Genomic DNA, 24,002 nt, shown 5'->3' on the forward strand with positions numbered 1-24,002 from the left:
TTATTAAGCCCTGTTTTAAGTGAGACCCATTTCTGCATTACAAAGACCCAACAACCTGTAAGCCCTGCAACAAAGACACAATGCAAGAGATTGGCAGGGGGATGTAACCACTGCTGCTGCTTGCTTTGCTGCTCAAAAACTAGCAAAGTATGATAGCACAGCTGGTCAAGAACCAAAGGAAAATAAAACCTAACATCACAAAGGAAGGCACCTCATTGAGCAGAAGGACACACCTCACAGCTATTTTCATGTCTTGCCCAAGCATCAGAAGAGCACACTGCCAAAACAAGACCTTTCATTCAAGCTTTTATTTGCTTCCACTGATCTCCAAGGCATACAAATAAGGCCTCCACACCAAAGATAAATTTGCATTTTAAGAAGCTATTAGACCAGTTCAGAGCAGAGGCCTAAAAAACAACCTAACCAGCAATCTTAAAAGTCAAGCCTTAACTGAAGCCAGCTATCTCTGCTAGACCACTACAGGACAGACCTATAGTAGTAAGAACACTAGAGATGCCTCAAGGTGATCCACCACCTTTGAGAAGAGAGAACGGGTCAATTTGTACCTGCATTTCTTGTACCACTAATGCAAGGGCTTTAGTGAGCTGTCAAAGTGACACCTCACCTCCCTTTCTACCACTTTCACACTAAATCAAAAGGTAGAAATCATCAAGTGCCAGTGTAGTTTGTTCTTTCACATTGGTTTTTGAATTTAATCCTTGTGCTGCTGATGCCCTCCCAGGACACATCGGTTTCTCCTCAGCATGTCACTCAACTCATACCACCTGCTTTTAAGCTGGGCTGTAATGGAAGCAAAAGGGGAAAAAATTATCTCCTCCTCTGCCAAACTGTTAGTCAAGGCAAGCAAAGGAAGCTTTCAGTCCGTGTAAACCAGGGGTCCTCAAACTTTTTAAGCAGGGGGCCGGCGCGCGGATGAAGCGGCGGGCAGCCATCTGCAGCTGCTTGGTTTCCCCCCCCCAACCCCCGGCGGGGGGGGGGGGGGGGGGGGGGGGGGAGGTGGTCAGGGGGGTTCTGTAAATACCGGGGGCCAGATTGAGGACCCTGGGGGGCCCGTAGTTTGAGGACCCCTGGTGTAAACAGTCTCATTCAGCAGGTATACTCGGGTTTCCAGCCTGCTTATGTTTTCCATTCATTGCAATTGCAGTTCTTCAACACGATACTACAAAGCCAATCCTTTCCTTTTTGTGCAAGTGAAACAATTCCACATCTGAAAACCACTCAGAAAATACTATTCCTGGAGAACTAAAAACCAAAACAAAACAAAAGCAAGCTGTAGCCTTGCTTATCCTTTCCTTTGTTAAGGAAATCACAGAAGCTACAAAAGACCAATTTTATGTAGATGTGGTAAAAGCAGGCCTTGTTTCTTATGTTGAAAGAGGAACACATCACAAAATTAGGACAGCAGCATCCTGTCTTTGCTGTTCATTGCCCTGCTACCATCAATGTGCTGTTCACCACATACAACATTTACAACATTTTATTGATTATTCTGTTCAGACTGAAGCTGTGCAGCTTTTGCTCTGTAGTGGAACATCAGTCGAGAGAGAGACTTCCTGTCTCTCATGCATCCATAAAAGATGCGAACTTTAGACAATGCAAGAATCCAGCATAAGCCACCCTGGGCATCTTGCCTCTGCTTGTTGTGCTTTTGTGTGGCACTCAACCCAGATGTCAGTGCAGCACTCCATGGGTTCACAAACAATAGCAGGGACTAATCATATGGAAATTAAGGCACCCACGTATTGTCCTGCCCAGGTAGGGCGCCTCAAAAATCCTTTTACCTATTCTTCTAAAATTCCGGCATTTCACCGTCAGAACAGAGACAAGCATCATCTATATTGTCAAGAAAAGCATGGAAAAGCACAGTGTTTCTATCATGTCATCAATCACAGCATGCCTAGAAAGGAGGGCATTTTGTTACCCCTAAAAACTCAAGTCATGGAAAAGTTATCAAAGGGGTAATGACATTTATATTTCCTCTTAAGAAAGTTTTAATGAGAAGTGTATTACAATTCAAAAATTTGGAACTAACAGCACATAAATAATTGAGGTTTGTGCCTTAAGGAAAAAAAAATTCTTAGGTTCGTATTAGGCTTCAAATTATTAGAATCATCATGTTGAAATTAAAAACCTTGTTAGATAAGTAGAACCAAAGCAGTAAAGATCAAGCCGACTTCTGGCTCTGGTGCTTTCTGCCACACCAACAGTTAAGTGGTACTGGCCCATCCTACAGCTGATGCCAAATTTTTTTCAAAATAATCCCCGGTGGGATGTGGCAATATCTAGACAGCAAGTCAGGAAAAGTCCTCTAGTAGATCACAGTTCCTACTTCATGTTCCAAAATAAATACATGGCCTAAGAACACTGGTGTGTACAGAAGTCTGTAAGATTAAAGGCTGACTCAGGAGCGTCATCAGGTTCTGGGATGGCTGATGCACACAGAGGTAAAAAAATAGTGAAAAGTCAGTTTTCTATAGAACAAGTTTTAAGCACTTAGGCAGGAGCTAGAGCTTAAAGCAATCTTTAAGTAAACCATTTAACAAGTGAAATGATGTCTTTGTGTAAGAGACAGAAGTGGTGTGTTTCTGTTCCAGTATAAAGCCTGTAAATAATTCCAAGCAACAGCATAAGATCTGAGGACAGAACTGAGAACAGAGCACAAGAAGCACTAACCATTTCAGCACAGCCACACAAAACAGGCCTCTTCCCTACTAAAATCAGGAGATGAAGCTATAAATGCTTCTCACCCTGTACTAACAACTTCAGAATTAAGAAAATATTAGTATGCCTTATAAAGCAAAGAGCTGAAGAAAAGATTCACTACAAGGGAAGTAAACATGCTGCAAATGGAAGGAAGGAAGGAAAGAATGAATTACTACTGCAGAGCTGACACTGTACTTGTGCTCATCACTTCAAATTTCAAGGGAAGGAACAATTGATTCACCAAATCCAGGAGATAACTGGCAGTGAATGACAGCTACTTTTTACTCAAGGACTACACTAATAATAGTTAACAATTCTCAGAAAAGAGCTGTGCTATGATACTTGGCTGAGAAGGTCTTAAAACTAAATTACTTTTTGATTAGATACTGATTTCACAATGGCCTTATTTGCATTAGGAAATAATCAACTCCTACCAGCAAAGTTGCTTCAGTTTTTCATATTGCTATTACATATTCCAGCAAGACAAATGCTGAAGATCGAACAGTTGTGCATCTTAAACTATTCCATTAATTTCTGGTAAATACATAATAGGAAAGCACATTTGCACGTCACTGTTCTCATGTTACAGTACTGTGTACATCAGCTATCCATTCCAATCACACACTCAAGTTCTGCAAATTTAGAGACCCATTCCTGCTGCTGGCTCATCTCCCATAAGTCATGCCACCCAAACATCCCATCCCTACAGAAAAGGCTGGAGAGCCAATCAAGCCTCACCTGACATGGCCCAAACAAGCCCTGCTTCTACTCAGCTGGGAACTAAGAGGAAAATCCCATGGATTATGTTCCCACAAAACACAGCAACTACAGGCATATATCCCAGATGACACACAGATAGGAGCGTACCATCTCCAGTCCATAAGCTAACAACCATCAGCATCTTCATGGCCAAAATGCTTCACCTCAAGATCTCAGTCACCCATCTGCAGACCAACCTAGGATCAGTGAAGAAGCAGACCTCCCTAAAGCTAAGCTACAGAGAAAAACAAAAGCCACCATTTTGATTTTAGTATACTGGTTTCCTCGTCCTTTCATATTTCTAATCAAGTTAGACCACCTGTAATCTTAAACTCCACAGCAACACAGTCAACGTACAGCACCAGCACATGTGAATCACTCACATGAATACAGTGACATGTGAGAAGACAACTTGAGTCAATCACCGACTCCTGTTTTCTCTGAAGTTGCATTGCTGCTACTTATTAAAAATAATCTTAAGCAGCTACAATGCAAAAAAATAAAGGAGGAAATCAGCATTTTCCACTTCTGCAGAAAGCTTCAGGGCACCTCAGGTGGACACTGGAAAAGTCCAAAGGTCATACCTACATACACACGCTGCAACAGCAGTGACAGCACAACAGCAGTGACCTCCATCACACCACCATCCTCTCAGTCCAATAGGCTGGTCAGCCCGAGCACTGGGGACAGCTGAGCCTGTGACTCAGTTATCAACCAGTTACTCAGATGAACTGGCTTTGATTTCTATTCCTACAACTGCAAGTCCCCAAAGCCTCACCTCTACAGCCACTGACACCAAACAGTGCACTCACACCACCTGTAACACGTACCTGAACTTACACAAGACACAGTGGCTACAGCTAAACATCTCTCAAATGAACCACAGCATCTAACACTGAGGACAGCTGATGTGCTGGTCCACTGACAAACATGCAACAGGAAATCAGCCTGTCAATATTTGTGGAAGACAGCTTTTTTTTTCAGCTGGAAAACCCCAAAACCAGAAAAATGTATTTACTGTTTCTTGAACTGCAGACCAAGTCACACAAGACATCTGCACAGAGCCCCCAGCACACACAAATTCCAAAGGGACAACTGGAGCCCTAAAAGCACAGCTCTCAAGCTCCTGCCCGGAAGGGTCTGGGTTAGTCTCAAAGGAAAGGAGATCAGCAGAGCCCCGCCTCCCTTCTCAAAGTTCAAATCTGCCCTCAAGAGCAGATAAGTGGATGAAAGCAGCCTCCTTGACCTAATTTTTCTGAAGGGTTTCCCCTTCATGTCAGTGACAGTTACTCCTATAACCTTCCCTCTAACTGTTCGCACCACACAAGCTGCATGCAGGCCAGACATCCATTTTTAACTACCCAGCCAACAGAATGGAATACACTGGACTCGCCTAGACACCAGCCCCAAACCTTCCCTTCCAGCCGGTGTAACTGGCCAGGCAAGGGAGGCCCCCAGCAGCCTCCAGATGAGCACCAAAGGGTTTCTTGTCCTACATATGTAAGCAAAGCACAATGCCTCCTTCTAGACACTGAACTGCTGCTTTTCTAGTTCCTCCCTGTCTTGACATTAGAAGACACATTCCTGCTTCCCATGTACACACATGTAATTATTCCAAGTATGCCTTTATTACTGTTTTTTAATATATATTAAATTTACCAGCTTTACATTCAAATCCAGACCAAAAGACCATACCGAAGCACCAAGAATGCGCAGTACTTGAAGCTTAAATCAGAGCACTGTAAACAGGATCGAAGTCACGACATGTGGGTACTATCAAGTACAGCAATGCAATTAATTGCAGAAGGAGATGGATAGTAAAGACACTTGAATTGCTAGTTACGTAAATTCTAGTCCATGTAAAGTATTTAGACTAATGTCATCGGTCTTAACAGCAACCATGGAGTCCAGCTCTCCTATTTACATGAACCCTTCAATATAAATGCATTACTCCCCATGACGGAATCGTTCTACCAATCCATCTGATGACACACATCTGAGAAAACACACATTTGCTCACTTCATTTGTTTCCTCTTAATTCTGTCTAGTTCACCTTTTGCCCGGTAACATGTTGATTTGGGTTACTCCAAACCCTGCACTGAATTAATACTGTGATTTTGGATTTACCTTTCCAGAGCAGTGGAAACCAACCACTAGAAAGCATTAAGACATGCTGTGCTACCACCTTCACTCTAGAACTGGTCTTTCCATCCCTCATGCAAGTTTCTGGAATTCTGCTCTTTTTACCTCTGATTACAGTCTGATTAGGTTTACAATCATAAAAAGCCACTGTGACAAAAGAGCTGTTAGAAACCCCACTCCCCTCCTTGCTTTATTAGCACAGAGAACAAAGTCTGTGTTTGTTGGTTTCAGCAGCAAAGAAGGGTTGGGTTATCAGCTGCAGGCAGCTGCCAAAGTCAGCAACGTGCTTACCGGTCTGTCTGAAGAACATGGATGAGATGTTCCATAGCCTGTATGCCTACCTCCAATCGGTATTTCTGTTTGGAGAGAAAGGGAACAGTTAATGCTCTAGGCCAAAATCCAAACACAGTTTTTGTAAGCAACACATCAAAAGAAGACGAAGAGCCGTGCAGCTCTACAGGAAGCGCGGTGTTTACCTTGGATAACGATTTGAGAGCACGCACAGCATCCCTTCGGTCATCCAGTAATGTGGAAGAAGCTACTCGGTCACACAGCTTCTGAATCTGGAAGCGTACAAGACACGGGTGATGAACGATAACATGCCACGACTCCAAAACGCCCCCAAAAATCACAGCTCGGCGGCGGTAACCGCACGGGAGAGCGCTGGTTCCCCACGGCCAGCCGGCGACTCCGTCCCTCGGAGCAGCAACGGGCCCCGTATGCCCGCAATACCTGAGCGGCCCAAAGGCTCCTGGCGCGGCCCAGGCACAGGCGGGGAGGCGGCGAGAGCCTCCCGCGGCTGCCCCCGGCCCCCGAGCCGGGCGGGCAGGGCGCTCCCGGCCCCTCAGGGCACCGGCCGGCCCGCCGGGGCCCCTCGCAGCCGTCACCCGAGAGGCACCGAGGACAAGCCGCCGGCCCGGCCCGGCCCTGCCCTGCCCCGCCGAGGGACCCGGGGCCACCGCTAGGCCCCGCCGAGCTGCGGCCCTGTCCCGCTCACCGTCTCGGCGCCGGAGGGCTGCGGCCCGGCGCTGGGGCCGCCCATAACGCCCCGCAAGAAGTTCATGGCGGCTCGGCGCGGCCAGCGCCGCTCGCCCCGCGCCCCCGGCCCCCGCCGCTCCCGGCCCCCGCCAGCCGCCCCCGCGACGGAAGCGGGCGCCGCGCCTGCGTCGCGACGTGGCGCCGACGTGGCCTCCGCCGGCGGGGGGGCGGGGCTGGGCGGGGCTGCCGGGGCCGCGGCCGAGCCCGAACGCTGCCGCCCGGCTCGGTCGGGTCGGCCCGGCCCGGCATGGCTCGGTGCCCTGCTGCCCGTGCCGGCAGCCGCCTTACGCTTCTCAAATACAGTGGAACGCAGGAAGGAGCTCAGCCTTCGCTCCCAGCTGACAACGCTTTGCGCCAGTAGGGCTCGCTGCCCACCTTCGGCCTGCATTTTTCACTAGGGGGAAAAAAAAAAAAGCAAGTGCAAACCAGAAGGGTTTGCTCAGGGTAATCCACAGGGGCTGCAGGCATGAACCTGCCTCAACGCCAAAGCCAGCCATCCACTGTAAGCCAGTTACACACACACCCCCAACATCTCCGGGGTCTGCGTGCCCACAACAAATCAATGAGGCCTGGAATTCAGAAACTGTTGGCTTATAATGGAAAAGGACAGTGGTAGCTGGGTACAGTACCACATTTTCAGAACCAGAATCAGCTCAGTGAGAAATAGCAGCTTAGCCAGACACCAACGATACTTCAGCCCACAAGCAGGGCACGAAGTAGTTCAATTTCTTTCAGATGCTTGATTTCCTCTTGCTGGATGCTACTGCAGCACTTTCTGTATTCCTGCTGAGGAACAACAGCCAAGGACCAGCCCTCCAAACACTTCCCACGCCGCATCTGCACGTGAGCTCCCAGCCTGGTGCGGCCCTCCTGGTAGTCACCCACAGGATTTATGGGTTCCCAAAATATGGCAGTATTTTGGGGGGTTCTGCCTATCAAATTACAGCAACTTTTCTAGCAACAATGGCAAATATTGATTTGCAAATATTGAAAGAAACTGATCATCTTACTCGGGACCAAACTAATTTGTTTCACTCCAGAGAGAAAACGCCTCTCACGTCACAATTTAAGAGCTTTGGGGATTTTATTTTCTCCATCAACTGAGAAATTAAATCAACATTTTAAATTACAGAATTGAAAGCAAACATTTACTCTTTCCATATTCTAAAACTAATAGCTTCCTCTCCCATCTAAAGACAGACACTAAAAATCAATTCATTTGTCTAAAAAAGATGAGCTATCACAGCAGTCATTACAAAATGGGCTTTCATCAAGCAGTTTTGTTCATCCCTTGTGACATTAGAAGCGAAGCCCTGAGCACCTCCAGTCCTTGAGCTACATAGGGTTTTGGATGCAGCAAACCCCCCAACCTAGTAAAAAGAAGCTGCAGGGCAACCTAGTCTCATTTCTGTGATTTCACACACACACACCTGCAATTCATCTCTCACCTGCCCTACATTCCTCTCTGAATTCCACCTGGCATCATTTTCCATAACGGGCAAGAAAACCCAAACTTACTCTGCAACTCACAGAGCTCTCTGAGGTGCCACTAGGAACACACCGAAGCCTCAGGGCTGGCCACGGTTTCCTTTGCCATTACCCCTTGTTTCCCTGCACAGACATCCCTCAGCACATGTCCCAGAGCACTTCTACCTTCCTGGGCAACAAGGAAACCTTCACTGAGGCTTACTCACACAACAACCAGGTGCTTTTCTGCCAGCACAGCCGCATCAGCAGTTTCATGAGCCACAGCAGGGCAAAACCAGGCTGCAGTCACAGCATACGCCTGATGTTGGCTTCACTGTCCTCCCCGATGCTGCGACCTAGCACAGCACGCTGACCTGGAGGGGCTTTGCATTGCTGACGCTGCTTGCCCACTTCCCAGCAGCAAGCTGGCTCGGCAAAATTGAGCTGGAGCCAGCTGACACACAACTGTCCTAGTCTGTAAATTCCTGGGATGCTATCTTGCACTTCATTGCCTGATAGCAGAAAAACAGGTTTTTGCGGGGGGGGGGGGGGGGGGGGGGGGGGGGGGAGGAAAAAAAATCCTTCTTTTAAGTAAAAGTGCTTTGGATACCATCAAGGTCAGGAAAGGCTCCCCTCCTTCCCAACCAGGACAGGTCAAGGTACTTACCTTTCAGTGGCAGCCACACAGCAAAACTAATCAGTAAGGTTAGGCATGAGGAGATTCTGGCCCACATCAAGAAGAAAAAAACAACATAAGCCAGGTTCTCACACAAAGCAGAGTTCTTTATTATAGTATTTCAGTGCTTGCATCCTCACATACACAGCCTCAAAGAAAGAAAGGGATTTGCCCCCCCCCCCCCCGAGAGAGCTATTTGATGGGCCCCAACTGCTAGCAAAGCCCCTCCCAAACACAGGGTTTGGTGACTTAATACACCCCAAGGTCAAGCTTTTGTCACACTGGCTAAGAGTTATTTGATGTTTAACCTACAATCATTATTTTAGACCTCAACATAACTCACAAGTTTTCTCTGTTTCAGTGCAGAGCTCTGAAGTTTTAACTGAGCTACAGAAAAGGGCAGAGCTCTAGGCTGACTGCACCCCGTATTATGTAGGCTGCCGGAGATGTCCGCCAAAAGCAAAACGGTGCTCCCGTTGAGACGCCGCCGAGCCAGAGAAATGAGAGATGTCAGGACAGCGGCTACCGGGCCCACCCCGGTGCACTTGCTTCCAGCCAGCCTCCGCACCAGTACCCGGCCGCGCCACCGCGACGGGCACCTGGGCTCTAACTACGGCAGGGCTGACAGCACAGTAAGAACCGGCCACACAGACACACCTTCCGCGGTACGTGAGAACGCCACAAGATTAACAAGGAGCACAGGGGCCCCTCACGCCCACCCCAGAGGCCCCGCAGAGCTGGGCCGAGCCCACGGCCTCCCCTCACACACGCTAACGACCACCCGCCCCGCCAGCGCTCGGCGGGAAACGGGCGCTGCGGGGTACGTCACGGCGGAGGGCGGCGGCGATTGGCGGAGGCGCGGCCCCGCCCTGCGCGGGCAGAGCGCAGACAATACGGGCGGCGCAGGCGCGCCCCCCTTCGCCCCTCCCCTGGCGGCCCTGCCTGCTCTCTCCCTCCGCGCAGGCGCGCCCGCACGCACGCACAGGCACGCGCGCCCGGGAGCCGCGGCCCGCCCCTCCCCCGCTCAGCCGTGACATCGCTGCCGCCGCGCCCCGTCCTGCCCCCCGCTGCGGGACACGCCGAGGGACCACGTTCGCCGCGCCCGACATCAAGCCAGGCCCAGGGGGGGACGTGCCCCGGCCCCGCGCACCGAGACTTTTTCCCTAGGTGAGTGGGGGGAAACGGGGCTAGGCCCTGGGGCGGCGGGGGTGGCGGCCCGCTTAACGGCCGGCAGGGCTGAGGGGAGCGGCGCGCACGCCCCGGGCGACAGCGCCCCGGGGCCCGGCTTTGCCCTTCGCCGCCCGCCCCCGCCTCGGCGCAGCCGGGCCCGGCTGCTGGCTCCCGGCCCGGCTCCTCGCCCGGTGCGGCGCGGGGGCGGCGGGGCCGGGGCGCAGGGGGGGTGGGGGCTTTTGTTCGCCGTCACCTTGGCGGCGTGTCGCCCGCCGGCGATGGCTTCTCCGCCGCGCCCCGGGCGGCGGGGGGAGGCCAGGGAAAAGGCGCCCCCTCGCTCGGCTGCCGCTGCCGGGCGGAGCGCCCCGAGCCCCGTCATCCCCGGGGCTGGCTGCGGCGTGCGGCCCTGCGCTCGCCCTCCCCCGGCCGCCTGCATCGCCTCCCGGCGGCCTCGGGGGTGCTGGGCCGCTGGCGAGTGCGGGGCCGCCGTCTCGGCCTCGCTGGTGCTGCAGGAGCCGCCTCGGCTTCCCACCCTGGGCGCGGGGAGCCCCCCTCTTCCCTGACGGTGGTACCCGCGGCGGCATCTCCAGCTGGGAGATGTGCCGGCTCCGCAGGCCTCGCCTTCCTCCGCTTCTCTTTCCCCGGCGGCAACCTGGACTGCTCTGTTCTCACACCTAATATGGCTGAAGTGGGTGCGAGCACCTTTTATTCTGCGGATTTCGATGCCAGGAGTAGATCTTCTCTGAGCTGCTCTCGTTTATAATGAGCTGAGCTCGGTGTGTTCTCAGGCTTTTGCTCCCCTTAACCTCGGAGGGCTGAAGTAGAGGTCATTGCAGATCCAGTGTGGGTGCGCCGGGGCAACCCCACGACAAAGCTTTTACATCCCTTGCTTAGTGGGGTGACCCTGGATCTTGAGGTTGGTGCCAAGTGCTGCTGCGTGAAAGAGCCAACACAGCAGATAATGAGAGAAGACGAGATTGTTGTTTGATTTCAAGCTTAGTCAGTCACGCAGGTTTTGTTACTGTGGCCTTCCATGTTGGTTTGGCAGTTCTGTAGTCCTCTGTATGTTCTAGGCGTTTCAAGCTCAGTGTGCAAGTGTTCTGCTTTGCTACGGGAAGAAATGTAAAGATACCCAAGGCATTTTTGAGCTGTTGAAAAATAGGGTAAGTTATTTTGTTCCTTGCTTAGTTTGTGTGCGGGTAGACTACTTATTGCACAACGTGTATGTGTAAAGCCAAGCACCAGTATTCTTTGGTCTGTAATGGGATGGAGGAGTATGAAAGATGTCCTCTCTGAGTAAGCTTTTTTTGGGGGGCGGGGGTGTGTGTATAAAGCACTTTCTGCTGTCTCAGATATCTCAGGGTGGGGTTTTTTGTTTTTTTCTCATTTCTCATATGGCCACTTTTAATGAAGGGGTAGTAGCAGAATGAAGATCGGTGACAAACTTAAGCAAGAAATGGAGGAAATGGTTACTCTGCAGTGTAGGCCGTGCCATCCTGCTCAGTGCAGTGTGGCAGCCTTCCTGTGAAGGAATATGGAGCAAGTGCTGCTATGTATACCCAGGTTCCTGAAGGTAGCATAGCTGTATTACCATAGCACTGTGAGTGGGGTATTGAGTTTGTCAACTTGCATTCTGAGCCAAGATGATGTTACTGACAAGCCAGTATTGCTTTAGCTTTTGGAGTTAATTTATCATTAATGAGTCATTCTGTGTTTATTGTGATTATAAGTATGCCTACATACCATCCCTAGGAAAGCCTTTTCATTCTTAAGGATTCCTTCCTGTTGTGGATTCTAGTAGCTTGGGTGTAAGAGATGTCATCTTGGTTCATGATTTGAAATGTTCTTCTAATGTTCTAATTGGCAGGCAGATGTGGGCTCATCATGTGCAATGACCTGCATCAGATGATTTTTTCATTGACAAAATCTTTTCTGTGATTGCTACCTTAAACTGCAGAGAAAACAGCATGAGCTGACCATCCAGTCTACTTACCTGCCCGTGCCCCTATGAGTGAAATGTTTTCCTTTGTGGAACTGAGGTTTCAAATTATACATCCATTCTTACACTTAAAGAAGATATTATGGTGCTGAAAATGTGCTGAGGAAACATGGGATCTTAATGCAGTGTTGAACTGGAGTCTTCCTTCTTACTGTAGCAGTTGTGACACTGGATTTCATTCTTTTTGAGAGTATTTGATAATTGAAGAACTGCATTGCATCTCAAAGAACGTGTGAAAAGGTTAATATATCAGACTAATAGATCTGATGAGGTACCAGGAGAAAGGCGCTGAGCCTGGCATTGGATGATGACAGAGAAAGATGCAGCGACTTCCCCAGAGCGTGTGGTGCCTTTGATTACAGTAGCTATTGTTACTGCTGTTCGGGTGGGTGTTAGCTCTTTTGCATGGTGCAGCTTAACTGCCCAGAATATGGTCCCTTATAGAAGTCACGAGCCTAAAATAGAGGGCGCTATTAAGTGCCTCTCAAGAAAAAAGAAAAAAAAAAAAAAAACCAAAACAAAACCACAGACAACCAAAAAAAAACCCAACCCTGCAGGACAGCTTGATTTGAAATCATTGCATGCTGTGCCTTGAGGCTCAGCCAGTTCAGATTGCAGCAGATTAGGTAAAGGAGATCATGAGGTAAAGGGATTCCGGTAGATTATACAGGTTTGATGGCCCTTACTGCAGATGGAGGATGATCTGAGTGCTTACCTTGCAGAGCGTGAAAGCGAGAAGGTGGTTTCAGTACTGAACCTGGTGGTTTGGAACTTCCAATTGCTCTTTCAATACTTTTCCATTTTAGTTGATTCTTCTTTTGCTTTACGGTGGAGTACCTGCCAGTCTTTGCAGAGCTGTGTTACAGATGCCCTGGCTCATGTCAGCTGGACTGTCAGTTGCTGTTCGGCTTTTTTAGCTTTACTCGAGGTGGCTGCTCACATGATGTGTTGTCATAGTGGCATCTGAGTTGTGTGTATGGTTCACAGTAGCAGGTACACTCTTTAAGGCATTGTTTGCGTGCCTGCAGTAGGAATTGCAGTTTAGAAGTGATAATCTGGATTTAGGAGAAACCTGCCCAAGATTGTGAAAGCTCCTCTTCCCTTTTCTTCTCTTTTCCTCAGCCCTTATGGTGTGGGAAGCAGCACAGTGTCCCTTGTGGCTTTACTTTCTATGCCCACTGTGTGGGGGGCATCTTTCTGATTTGCAAGAGCATTTTGGCCAGTTTTATTTTCAGTTTAAGTGGTATATTCAAATCTGGTCAGTCACTTGGACACAAGTTGCAGAATTGTGGATTTGAGCAAACCACGCTATTGCAGATTTATGTAAAACTATAATAGCTGGATGTCTATGTGCCTTTAGTCATGGACAGATTGTTCTATGGAAGATTGAGGAGATTAAATTTGCTTGTCAATAAGACAAAATATTTTACTTGCGTGATGAGGCCTGCCTGCAGGTCCCTCCCAAAGTTTAAAAGTGTCTTGATGGAGGTTGCCTTCAAGTTCAGGTGACACCTCTCTGAGATCCTGTCAGAACTCTTTGGCTTTTTATTTTAGTAGAATTGGTGAAGCATCCAGGCAGTGCCTCTGTTGTTGGTCTGTCTTGAAACAGGATGGAGGTGGCTTTGTAATACCTCTTGGCACAACCAAAAACTTTGTGCCAAAGTTTATTCTCTGGATACCTAGATTTGAGCATGTATGCCACCGTTTGCCTCAGGTAAACTTAATGCATTGCCACACCTGACTAGTCATGCTTCTGTTTTTTCTACAGAATGAGGGAAATGATAATGAGAAAGCTTACATGTATTTTAGGGAAAAAAAATATTTCTGTAATGGTAGAGCTACTTATTGAGCAAGATGCCTGCCAGTGAACATTTTGACTACTCGGCACATGGTGGCCTGCAGTACTTCAGAAACACATTGCTGCTGCCCTCCTTTGCAAACTGATGAGTGATACTCTGGGGTTTGGTTGGGTTTTTTTACTCAGTTGAAGAAGTGACAAACACAGTTTAATAAATAAAGATTTATGAATAAAGATAATTACAGACTGAATGAATTTGCACGCTGTTAATTCAGTGTGGACTTGAGAAATTACTGTAGCAGTTGGTTCCCAAGTACTTCAGCACAATTGTCCTAATGTGAGCTGTATCTCATCCTTCTAGCCCTTAACAGTTTCAACTTGTTGCAAAGGCTAACTTATTGCTTTATTTGCCATGGCTGGTGTGTGTAATCCCAGACCATCAAAAGATGCTTTTCACAGAGCTGAGGTAAGTCTGTAATAATCTGGTACCTCAATCTAACAGGTTGTAGCTGGGATGTTGTCACAAAGTTAAATGAGTGGTACTATTTAGTTCAGCAGTACCCTGCAGTTGCACTTGGTGTTGCTCTTCGGAGCGAAATATCCTTTCAGCTTTTGTCCATTTGCTTATCTTTGCATGCAAATAACAAATAATTCCTTTCTGTGCTAACTTTGCCATTGTTTTTATTTTCTTGAAAGAAGTGACCATGGACGAACCTTAGGATAGGAACTTGGTTGTTTGAGGTAATGGTGACAAGCTTGTCCAGTCCCGCCTGGAAGCTTAAGTTGTTACGGACTGGAGTCATGCCAAATGAAGTTGCAAGAAGCAGTGCACTGGTGTGTGTGGATGTTCCTTCAGTTTTAGAATCCGGTCCCTTGGATGGGTGCCTCTGGGTCCCTCACCTCTGAGCCTTGTCTGGAGAAGAAAGAGATTCCACGTTTCAGTTAGTCCTCCAGTACTGAATAGGGTGGAAGTTAAATCTTGTTGATTAATCGTTATGTCAGCACAATGTAGGCAGGATTACCTGTGGACGAGCAGCAATTGCATGGGTGATCATGTTACCCTGTCTGTGTGGCTAACAGCTTTTATCAGTGTGCATGGTGAAAACGGGGGGCTCTAACAGTACAGCTGCACCGTAAAGAAACCAGCAGATAAATTTATTTGATTTCTGGTGTTTGACATCTCAGTTCCAGTATTTTGTTGCTGGCTGGTATGTATGTGAGTGCCTCAAGCAATAAGTTCTCATTAAGACACTTTCCTAGTGGCTGCTCAGGCTGATCTAAGAATGTGACTCATTTTGAGTGAGAAGAGTGCTCAGATTCTTCTTTCTTAGCTGTTATTCCTTGACTCTTCAGTATGTAGCAGTGAAAAATGGAAAAATAGCTTTTATAGAGTATGTGTATCTATGGGGCTTCCATTAGTGCCTGGTAAAACATGGTGCATGGTAAAACTCATAAAACGTGCATAGTGCATGGTAAAACTCACATTCTCTGTGAATTTGGACTATTTAAATTTTTGATGCCAATGCCTTGGGTTTTCACTGTAGTCTTTACCTCCAAACCCCTTGGGCCTGCTAAGACTCAGGCCCTTGACTTTAAGGAGGTGCTGTACAAATTGGGGCACATGGAGATTTTTAATCTTTTTTTAAACCTGGTTTCATGGCACCCATTTTGATAGCAAGGAGTACTTGCATTTTTGTTTTACTGCCTTTTAATGACTTGGAGACCTGAACAGTTTATTAAACCTCTGCTACCCCTTTTGAGATCTCTGAAGTGATAATGAAAGGAAATAATACTGAGACAGGTGAAGAATTGTACTGAGATACCCTGTAAAATACTGTGGTTCTATGATGTAAATCAATAGTGCTGTCACTTGAAATATGGACAGAGGTGGACAGTACTCATCTCTTTGGCAATGTAAACAGACTTCTGTTTCAAGTTGTTAGGGAAGAACTGGCTGTGTGTGATCATTGCCTACTTGCCTTTGTCAGATTTTCTGAAAGCTTTCGGTGGCCTTTCCTGAAATAGGGCAGCTTCCAATGAATAAAAGTTCTAGTGTGATACAGATCTGATGTAGTATAATAACTTACCACAGGTTATTATGTTTTGTACCCAGAGGCATTTTCAGTGTTCTTGTGGTATGCCAGAAATTTGTTAATGCACATACTTTGATTATTGCTAGATTCATAAATTTGTGTGTTGGCTATCATCTGCTTATTCATAGGTTCTTTAAAAGTAAATACTTTGTGATGAAGTTCCATCCTTGTGTATTCTCACAAGTGCTTGTGGTGAAGATTGTGTCACCAATTTTTTGTTCATCAACTGCTTGTGGGGCATGGGTGCAGAAAAAAACCAACAGTCTCATCTGTAGAAACCGAGGTCCGTATTCTTTTAAGGTTGGTTGTGAAGTTTCTGGAGGGAATCTCATGACTGCAGATGCTCACCATTCATGAATTCAGCCTTCCTGTCATGAGCTGGAAGAAGTGACATTTCAGTTGCTGGCAAGCAATCAAAAAGACTTCCAGGTGCTGAAGATCATTTTATGACATGGATGATCTGTGAGATGGTATGGATGGGTAGGAGCATAGCAAGTAAAACTAAGAACAGTTCGAGTCAGGGAGAAGTGGGGGATTTATAGGTTGGCTGGCTTCTCGATCCCTGTGAAGGCTTGTAAAGCAAATCCATGATCCATAAAGGCAAGGTGTTTGTAACGGCCAGTGCAGATTTACCCAGGACACGTCATAACTGACCAAGTAGCTGGCCTTTTGTAGTGACAGGAATGGCTCGCTGGGTGAGGCATGTGCAGTAGATGTGGTTTACCTTGATTTTTCTGGAGGGTTAGGGTGGAGAAATGACCATCAGGAACATCACAAAGTTCGGTAAAGGCAAGTTCCCAAGTTCTGCAGATGCATGGAAGGACTGTGTGCAAAAGTAAAGGCCGGGAGATGACTGAGTATGAAGCAGCATTGTACAAATGGACCTCGATGTGCTGGCAGAAGAGTTGAACTTGAGTCAGTGATGTCCCTTTGCAGTGGTGAGGGGCGGTTACTTTCTGGGCTGTCTAAGCAGGAGTATAGCAAGCAGAAGTGATTCTTTCTTTCCATTTGGACTCTTGTGACACCCTGACCCTGAGTATTGCTCCCAGTTTTAACTCCTCCACACAGCAGAGAAACCCTGTGGGATCACCAGGATTGTTAGAGGATTGGAGCACCTGGAGGGAGGAGACTTTGAGAGGGCTGGGCTTGTTCAGCCTGAAGAACAGAGGACTGCAGCCAGGGGATGAGATGTTACTGCTACCTACATCTATCTGGTGGGAGTGGGTGGATCCATACTTGTCCAAGGTGCACAGTGTTAAAATGACAGCTGACAGGCAGAAACTGCAGATGGAAGTTCTGCTTTACATGTTAGCAAATAACCTTATTCAGAACTTGTTTTAACGAGCAACATGTTAGAAACCGGTCATGCTTTGCTCCTGCGATTGAACCTGGTGACCCTCACAAGTCCTTTAAAACTTAAATTATTCTGTGGCAAATGTGAAGTGCAGTTAGGTTGGACAAGTAGTACCTATGGCTTTGGTCATCTCTGGAGCATAAAGGTTTCTCTTCCCAGACTTCAGGGAATGCGAATCCAGCCCTCATAATCACTTCAGAATATTGGAGCTACCATCTTCATGTTACAGATGTGACAGCAACATTTTGAAGCAGGTGTGCTTCAAGGTAAAGGAATGTTACTGGCTGATTTAAGAAAGTATATCCCTGTTTGTTTTGCAGTGCTGTTGAACTTGGATTTTTAATTGTTCATCAGTGTATTGCCAAAGGGTTAAATAAATGGCGCTAGAGGTTTTTGACAGGGTTTTTATTTGTTTGTTTGTTTGGGTTTTTTTTTTAAAGCACCTGTTCTGTAAGGGACTTTGTCAATATAACACAGGAATTGACTGAAATCTTTTTGTTTACTTAAAGGATGTGTGGGGGAGGGTGTCTGGAATTGGTGGAGTAGTTCTGTGTGAATTAAGTTACTGTTTGCATAAATGTTTCAATTCTAAAATCATTATACTCATCCTTTTATGGGGAAGTTGTAATACAGAGAGCTGTCTTCAAACTAACCTGAATATTTCCAATTACAGCATTTGACACTGTGTACCAAAGAAATGGTGATGGAGAAGCCAAGTCCCCTGCTTGTAGGGCGGGAGTTCGTGAGACAGTACTACACTCTGCTAAATAAAGCTCCTGACTTCTTGCACAGGTAACACTTTCACACACACCAAGTGACTAATGTTTCTGAACAAAAGTCTGTACTGTTCATTATAAATCAGATAAACATTAATTTCTGAGTGTAGGAGGAAATGGACCTGGCTAACTTTTGGACTCTTGTAAAACTGTTTCATCTTACTGACTAGTCCTTAGGCTATAGAACAAAGTCTGGTCATATGGATGTATGGCATGGTATCAAGGTATTTCCTGTGTGGGGAAAGTGAGCTGCTTCTCAGCTGATAAAATGGCAATGTGGACATATTCCAGAAATACTTTTTAGAAAAGACAGGAAAGGAGATAAAATGGCAGAGGAAACACTTGCATTTGGTAACAAAGGTAAGCATGGTAATTATTTCAGGTTAGTATATTGTGCATTGCCTCTGAGAAGTTTTTATTCAGATCATGATTGGAGATGTAAGTATGAATGTCATGGCCTGGACAAAGTAGGTGGATAATACAATGGGGTTTTTTATCCCCTGTGTCCACTATTTAAGTGGTGCTCTGAATGTGTTTCTTCCTTCTTCTGTGGTTTGTGTGGTGGTGGTTTTTTTGTGTGTTTTTTTTTTTTTTTTCTTCCTCCTTTTTCTGGTTTTGATTAGCTATTTACATCTTGTCACTTAAGATTTTGCATTTCCACATTTGGATTTAGATCATCGTGGACTTGTAATAAATAAAGATAAAAGTAGCTTTGCCAGTATACAAAAAGAGAAAATCCCAGTCAGTGGTTGGGTTGTCTCAGAACTTGACATAAAGTTGATGGGGAAAAAATTGGACTGTTTGAGCACAAGTTAAGAGCTCTCAGATGGCTTGCTTTAGAATTCAGTTTTTTGAATAATGCCTGTTTTCATCTATAGCTTTCAGACAGGGAAAATTAATGGTATCATTTTTACCTAAATCACTGAACTGCTGTGGAACCAAGTTGTTTTCTGTGTTGAAATCTGTTTTTAAGGTGTCTGAGCAGTGTAATCCAGACTTTGCTAATCTATGTTTAGTAATCTAACAGAAATTAAAGGCAGGATTTTCAGTGATTGCAGATTTTCCTCACCCCCAAAACTTCAACAAATGAGTCAGATCAGATCAACAACCGGAGAAGCATGTCCGTGTAACACATCAATACCTGCAGCACAAACTGACAGGTCTCTCTTGAGCCCAGAACTGTGTTCCTTCGGAATGTGTTGTGCTGGGGTGTTTTCTCAGGGTGGCCTGGGAGGGGACATCTTGCCTTGGAGTTAGCTTCGGAGGCACCTTTTAGGCAGGTCTGTCAGCAGTTAACATTTTGTAATAGCCAAGCAATTTAAATTATTTTAAGAGTCTTAGAAAGGGTGTGACTGTACCAGTTTTTCAATGCAAAAATTACGTTGTGAGCAAACAATGCAATGGAAATCCTGATATTGGAGCAGCAGGGTAATTTTTGAATGATAGAAAAGCCCAAGTTAAGAAGACAAGTTTCATGTGAAGTGTATCATCGTTTTGCTTTGACACCCAGAAATTGTTTGCATAAACAAAGAGATGGAGAAGAGTTTGTAAGGGATGATGAGGCTGTGTTTCACAGCTTAACACCAAAAGCAAGGGGAGAATTGTATCAGTTCTGCAGCGAGATTGCCTTTTCCTTTTGTAACGGTTATTTTCAATGGCGTTTAAACTGTATATTGGTATAAATCACTCATGCCTCAAACTTAGTGTTGAAAGTAGTCTTTGATTTTGCTCATAAGAGCATTTACTTGTAATGTAACCTGTAACCTTGGCAGGATTTGGAGGGGGGTATGTGTGTTCTGATTTAAGGAGTACAATACTCTGTTACGTTTTTTCCTCCCTAACTGCTTCAGTCAAAGAGCAGCCAGCTGTTCCAGGTTTTCCTTGCCTCCTGCTTTCCCTTGCTATGGCAACGTTACTTCGGTTGCATCAATATTAACTCATGCTAGGGGAGCATTATAGAGCTGGTGTTCCTGGTGCATTTGGGATGTAGACTGATGTTTCCAGATGGGGGTGATAGGAAATCGGCAGAAGTGTATATGTGAGGAAAAACGGTGTCTGCAAAAAGCCTGTTGGAAGATGACTTCGGTGTTTTATAGGAGGTACTCCCACCCCTCTGAATCTCAGGCTTTACTGGAAACACTGAAATGGAGCTTTCCAAATTATGCTGTATGCGTGGTATGTTGAGTGGGAATGGAGAGTTGTCCACAAAATTTGCTGTCTTGCAGGAATTGTGTTTTCATCAAGGGCTCTAGTCCAAGAATGTTACAGAATTTTTTCTTTTCCAAAGTGGAGGGGCTGTTGATGACCGGTTGGTTACCTGTTTCCTGGAATGGCCCTGCTGAGGTCAGGTGAGCTAGATAGGCACTCATGAGGTAGGCTTCCCTGGTGCGGGTGGTACTCTGTGCTCACAAATATTCTCTGTCTGCTTGAAAGGTGGCACAAGTGTCACTAACAATAGCATCAGTGAAATTTCTCTTAAATACCTCTGCATAGAAGCATCCTAGAGGTTTTGATCTGGTTTGGTTGAGTCACAGCTGATTCTTGAGCTGCTGTCTACTAGCCAGTTTTAGTCTCTGCTACTGCTGTCCCTTTTTTGGGGGAGTGGAGGTGGCTGATTTTTTCCTAGTCAGGCTCAGATGTGGAGATGTGGATGCCTTTCTGTTCTTTGGTCCCACCTTGTTTATGAGTGATGTTCTTCTGAGAGGGCATCTTCTCTTCCCTCTTTCTCTTGCTGTTAGACTGAACAACAGTTTGCTCACTGCCACAGAAGGATTTTGGTTTTCATGGCTTCCTGCTGCTTGATGTGCTCCTTCTACTAAAAGCTTGAGAAGAGCACCAAGTATCCTGTGGCTAGTCATCCAAGGCTTATCCAGGGGTTACGGATAAGCAGAGATCAGTTTGCCCTCTAAATGGGTGTTGCTTGGTGTAGTTTGCATGCCTGTTGCACTTTAGGTGAATTTGTATGGCTTTACTTGCCCCTTAACTGAAAATCTCTAATTCCATGTAACTGGGGACTTAACTTATACTGCTTTCCTGATCTGCAGTTCCCCCGTGTTAGGTTTTCTGCCTACCAAAGAGTTTGAGCAGTTCCTTAAAAGCAAGTTACAACTCTTGGTCCCCCTGTGAAAGCACTTAGTAAGATATGCTGACTGTCAGAGGGCTTACTTTAGAATGTAGAGAGTGAAAATAAGTTTTCCTATCTGCTTGTGCACTGCTGCAGCTGAACCTCTGTTTATCCTTGCTGTTAGGAGGTGCTGGACCATGCTCAAAAACTTGGTTATGCAGTTGGTACCAAAGAAAACAATCTAGTATTTCCCAGACTTTCTCTGGATGTAGTCATGGGAGTTACAATCTTGGATTGGTGTTTTCAGGAAAACAGACCTGGAAAGATTTTCTAGGTTTAGTAGGATAAACCAAGAAATGGCAAATGCGGAAGTTCTAGTACTTAATTCTGTATCTGAACACTGACTCTCTGCATTGGCTTCTTTGAGAGAAATGCTCTGTATCCTTGCTAATCTGTGTGACAGTGAGTTTCCAGAAGTACTTAATGAAAATTTTATTTCATATATACAGTACAAGGGTGGATTATAATAGTATCTTGTATAACTAGGGCAAGTCTTAGCATTCAGACCTCATGGGAATCACTCCCAAGGCAAAGCATGCTTCTAAATAGAAAAAAAGGTGTGATATGATGATTTTGTCTGATCTATTAATGTAAATGTACAGAAAATACTAAGCATTTGTCACATGCTTTATAAGCTGGGAGTAAAAATCCAAAACAAAACTTAAGACTATTCTAGGCTCAAAATTTGGAAGTGGAATAAAAGCATGAAAAGAACTCTGAAATGTAAGAAAAATATTGAAAGCATATGTATGTATATTACATATAAAAAGTATGAGATTTTAAAATCCAATCCAGAAGCTGGGTCAAGAAAGGATCTTGGGGTTTGTTTTCTTGGAGTGGTCCAGAGATCTATGCTATTTGAGACGAAAACCACAACTACTACTTGTTGAGTAGTATAAATAGGGAATATTAGTTTTCAGTCAAAAGTCACACAGTGGAGGCTGCGCTCTAAGTGGTGATTTAGTTATTGTACACAATAACGTGATTAATGCAAATGAAATACTGTTCACTGCCTAAATGTAAGAAGCACAGAGAGAATGTTGCCTTTGGACTACACCTAGTACTGGATTTATCCCTTGGTGTGGCAGCTGTAAGATGCAGTTTTGTTTGGCCTTCTTTTGTTCGCTGTTTTTTTTTTCACTTGATTTCAGACAACATTTCTTCTGGGGGTTTTGTGTTCAGCTGTGGTGCCTAGGAGGAATAAGGTCTTTTCTAATACTTCAGAGGTTTGTAATGAGTCTTTGCCTGTTGCTTCTGAGAAGCCAAGTGTGAAATAACAGCTATGGATAGCAGAGATACAGGATAGATGGGGAGGTGGGTTGGCTGGTTGGACAAGTTGTCAGTACAGCCTAAATCTAAGGCAGAATCCCTCACTGTTGCCCAAAGCTTTGAAGAGAATGGGGGTTTGGAGGAGAGGCAGGTGGGTTGTTCCTCCCTAGGCTAACACCTTGGCTGGGTAGCGCAGCTTTAATGCAGGCAGATGGTTTTGACGATGGGGAACCTTCAAGCCAAAATGGCCACCTTGCTTAAAGGAAGCAAGTGAAAGGCTGAGGTTGTTTTAGGAGCTTGCTACGTATCTTGAGCAAATGGGAATACTGAACATTAAGCTTGTTTGTTCCTGTATTCTTGGAGCCTTGAAGCTGAAAATATAGCTTGAATTGCTGTTTGTGCTGAATTTCCCAATGCATTGAGCTCTGCAACTTTTGGCTAAAATACTTGCTGAATTTGGTCCTATTTTTTCACTACTATGACCTTTATGTCTCTTTACTTGCAGGTTTTATGGCAGGAATTCTTCTTATGTCCATGGAGGGCTGGATGCCAGTGGGAAACCACAAGAAGCAGTGTATGGTCAAGCTGTGCGTATCAGAAACAGTCCTGTAGTCCTCATTAACATTTTCAAAACTTACTAGTATACATCAGTATTTTCTTTACCAATTATTTTACCCATTACTTTGACTTTCTAATCTGGTAAATAACATGTGACACTGCCTCCTGTTTGGAGGCAGATAGGAATTTGTTGGCCTGAATTTTTTTGTTTGATTGTTGCTGGTTTTACTGTGGGATGTGTTTGATTCATCAGCTTTGCATCTGGACTGCAGAAAATATATTTAGGCTGGGAGACAGAAGCAAGAGGACCTCTTAGACTGCTGCTGTTGATGTATCTTATTTCAGTTAGAAGTGGTTTCTTGGGAAGGGTGCTTTGATCTTTGTGAGTTACATGGAGTTCTTGGTGTTACCAAGTTCTTCTGTGAATGGAGTTTTCTTAAAGTGGAAGATAATTCACTCTTCACGACTTAAGTCCAGGAAACACAAGTTTTCACTTTAGTTGTAGCGCTTTATTAGAATAGTGTTTGTCACCTAGGGGCATCAGTTCATGTGGTAGCCCCATCTTTGAGCAATGTGGCTTTTAGCCCAGGGCAGGGTTGGTTTCTTCTCCTTTCACTGGCAGAACCTGACTTGGCAGCCCAACAATCATGGCAGTGCAGATGTTACCCCCTCCTGTGACATTTGGATACTTTGTGAATGCATAGAGGGTTGCGTTTTTCCTGTGGGAGGTGGTGTTTTGGCTTCTTTTAAAACACAAGGTAAATCCTGGCCCTCTTGCAGGCCCTTTGAAAAATGAAAGCCTTAAATTAGGTCGTATGTTATAATACAGCTGGAAAAATTGGATAGCAAGTTGTGTGCTATTTGACCACTCTGAGCAGGACATGAGTTGCAGTGGAAAACTTCAGAATAAAAGTTAGATGTGCTCAGATAGACTGTTCCTGGCGAAAGACACTTCTTGGTTCCTGTATTTCATTTACCTTTTGAGCTTCAGTGGGGTGATTTTTTGTGTTGGCTTAGATTTCGGTATTCATAAGGTGTAAAGCTCTGTACAAAA

General features: G+C 45.8%; 2 protein-coding genes across 4 annotated transcripts in view; one reads left to right on the forward strand and one right to left on the reverse strand.

Annotated features, from left to right (window-relative positions):
- The window catches only part of USO1 (USO1 vesicle transport factor), a 37,045-nt gene extending 30,266 nt beyond the window's left edge, over positions 1-6,779 (reverse strand). For both annotated transcript variants that reach the window (XM_055795303.1, XM_055795301.1), the window contains exons 1-3: positions 6,624-6,779; positions 6,103-6,189; positions 5,918-5,982 (exon numbers count right to left, since the gene is read on the reverse strand). In XM_055795303.1, the coding sequence (XP_055651278.1) occupies positions 5,918-5,982; positions 6,103-6,189; positions 6,624-6,689 (218 nt within the window). In that variant the 5' untranslated portion in view covers positions 6,690-6,779. The remainder of the gene's footprint in view (positions 1-5,917; positions 5,983-6,102; positions 6,190-6,623) is intronic.
- Positions 6,780-9,758: 2,979 nt separating this feature from the next.
- The window catches only part of G3BP2 (G3BP stress granule assembly factor 2), a 30,021-nt gene continuing 15,777 nt past the window's right edge, over positions 9,759-24,002 (forward strand). Inside the window, exons 1-3 of one of the 2 annotated variants that reach the window (XM_055795706.1) lie at positions 9,759-9,974; positions 17,895-18,013; positions 22,896-22,977. In XM_055795706.1, coding sequence (XP_055651681.1) covers positions 17,919-18,013; positions 22,896-22,977 — 177 coding nt within the window. In that variant the 5' untranslated portion in view covers positions 9,759-9,974; positions 17,895-17,918. The remainder of the gene's footprint in view (positions 9,975-17,894; positions 18,014-22,895; positions 22,978-24,002) is intronic. The other variant, XM_055795707.1, reaches the window with a different exon arrangement.

This window comes from Falco peregrinus, chromosome 2 (assembly GCF_023634155.1).
Source record: "Falco peregrinus isolate bFalPer1 chromosome 2, bFalPer1.pri, whole genome shotgun sequence".
In the NCBI taxonomy this organism is placed as follows: Eukaryota; Metazoa; Chordata; class Aves; order Falconiformes; family Falconidae; genus Falco; species Falco peregrinus.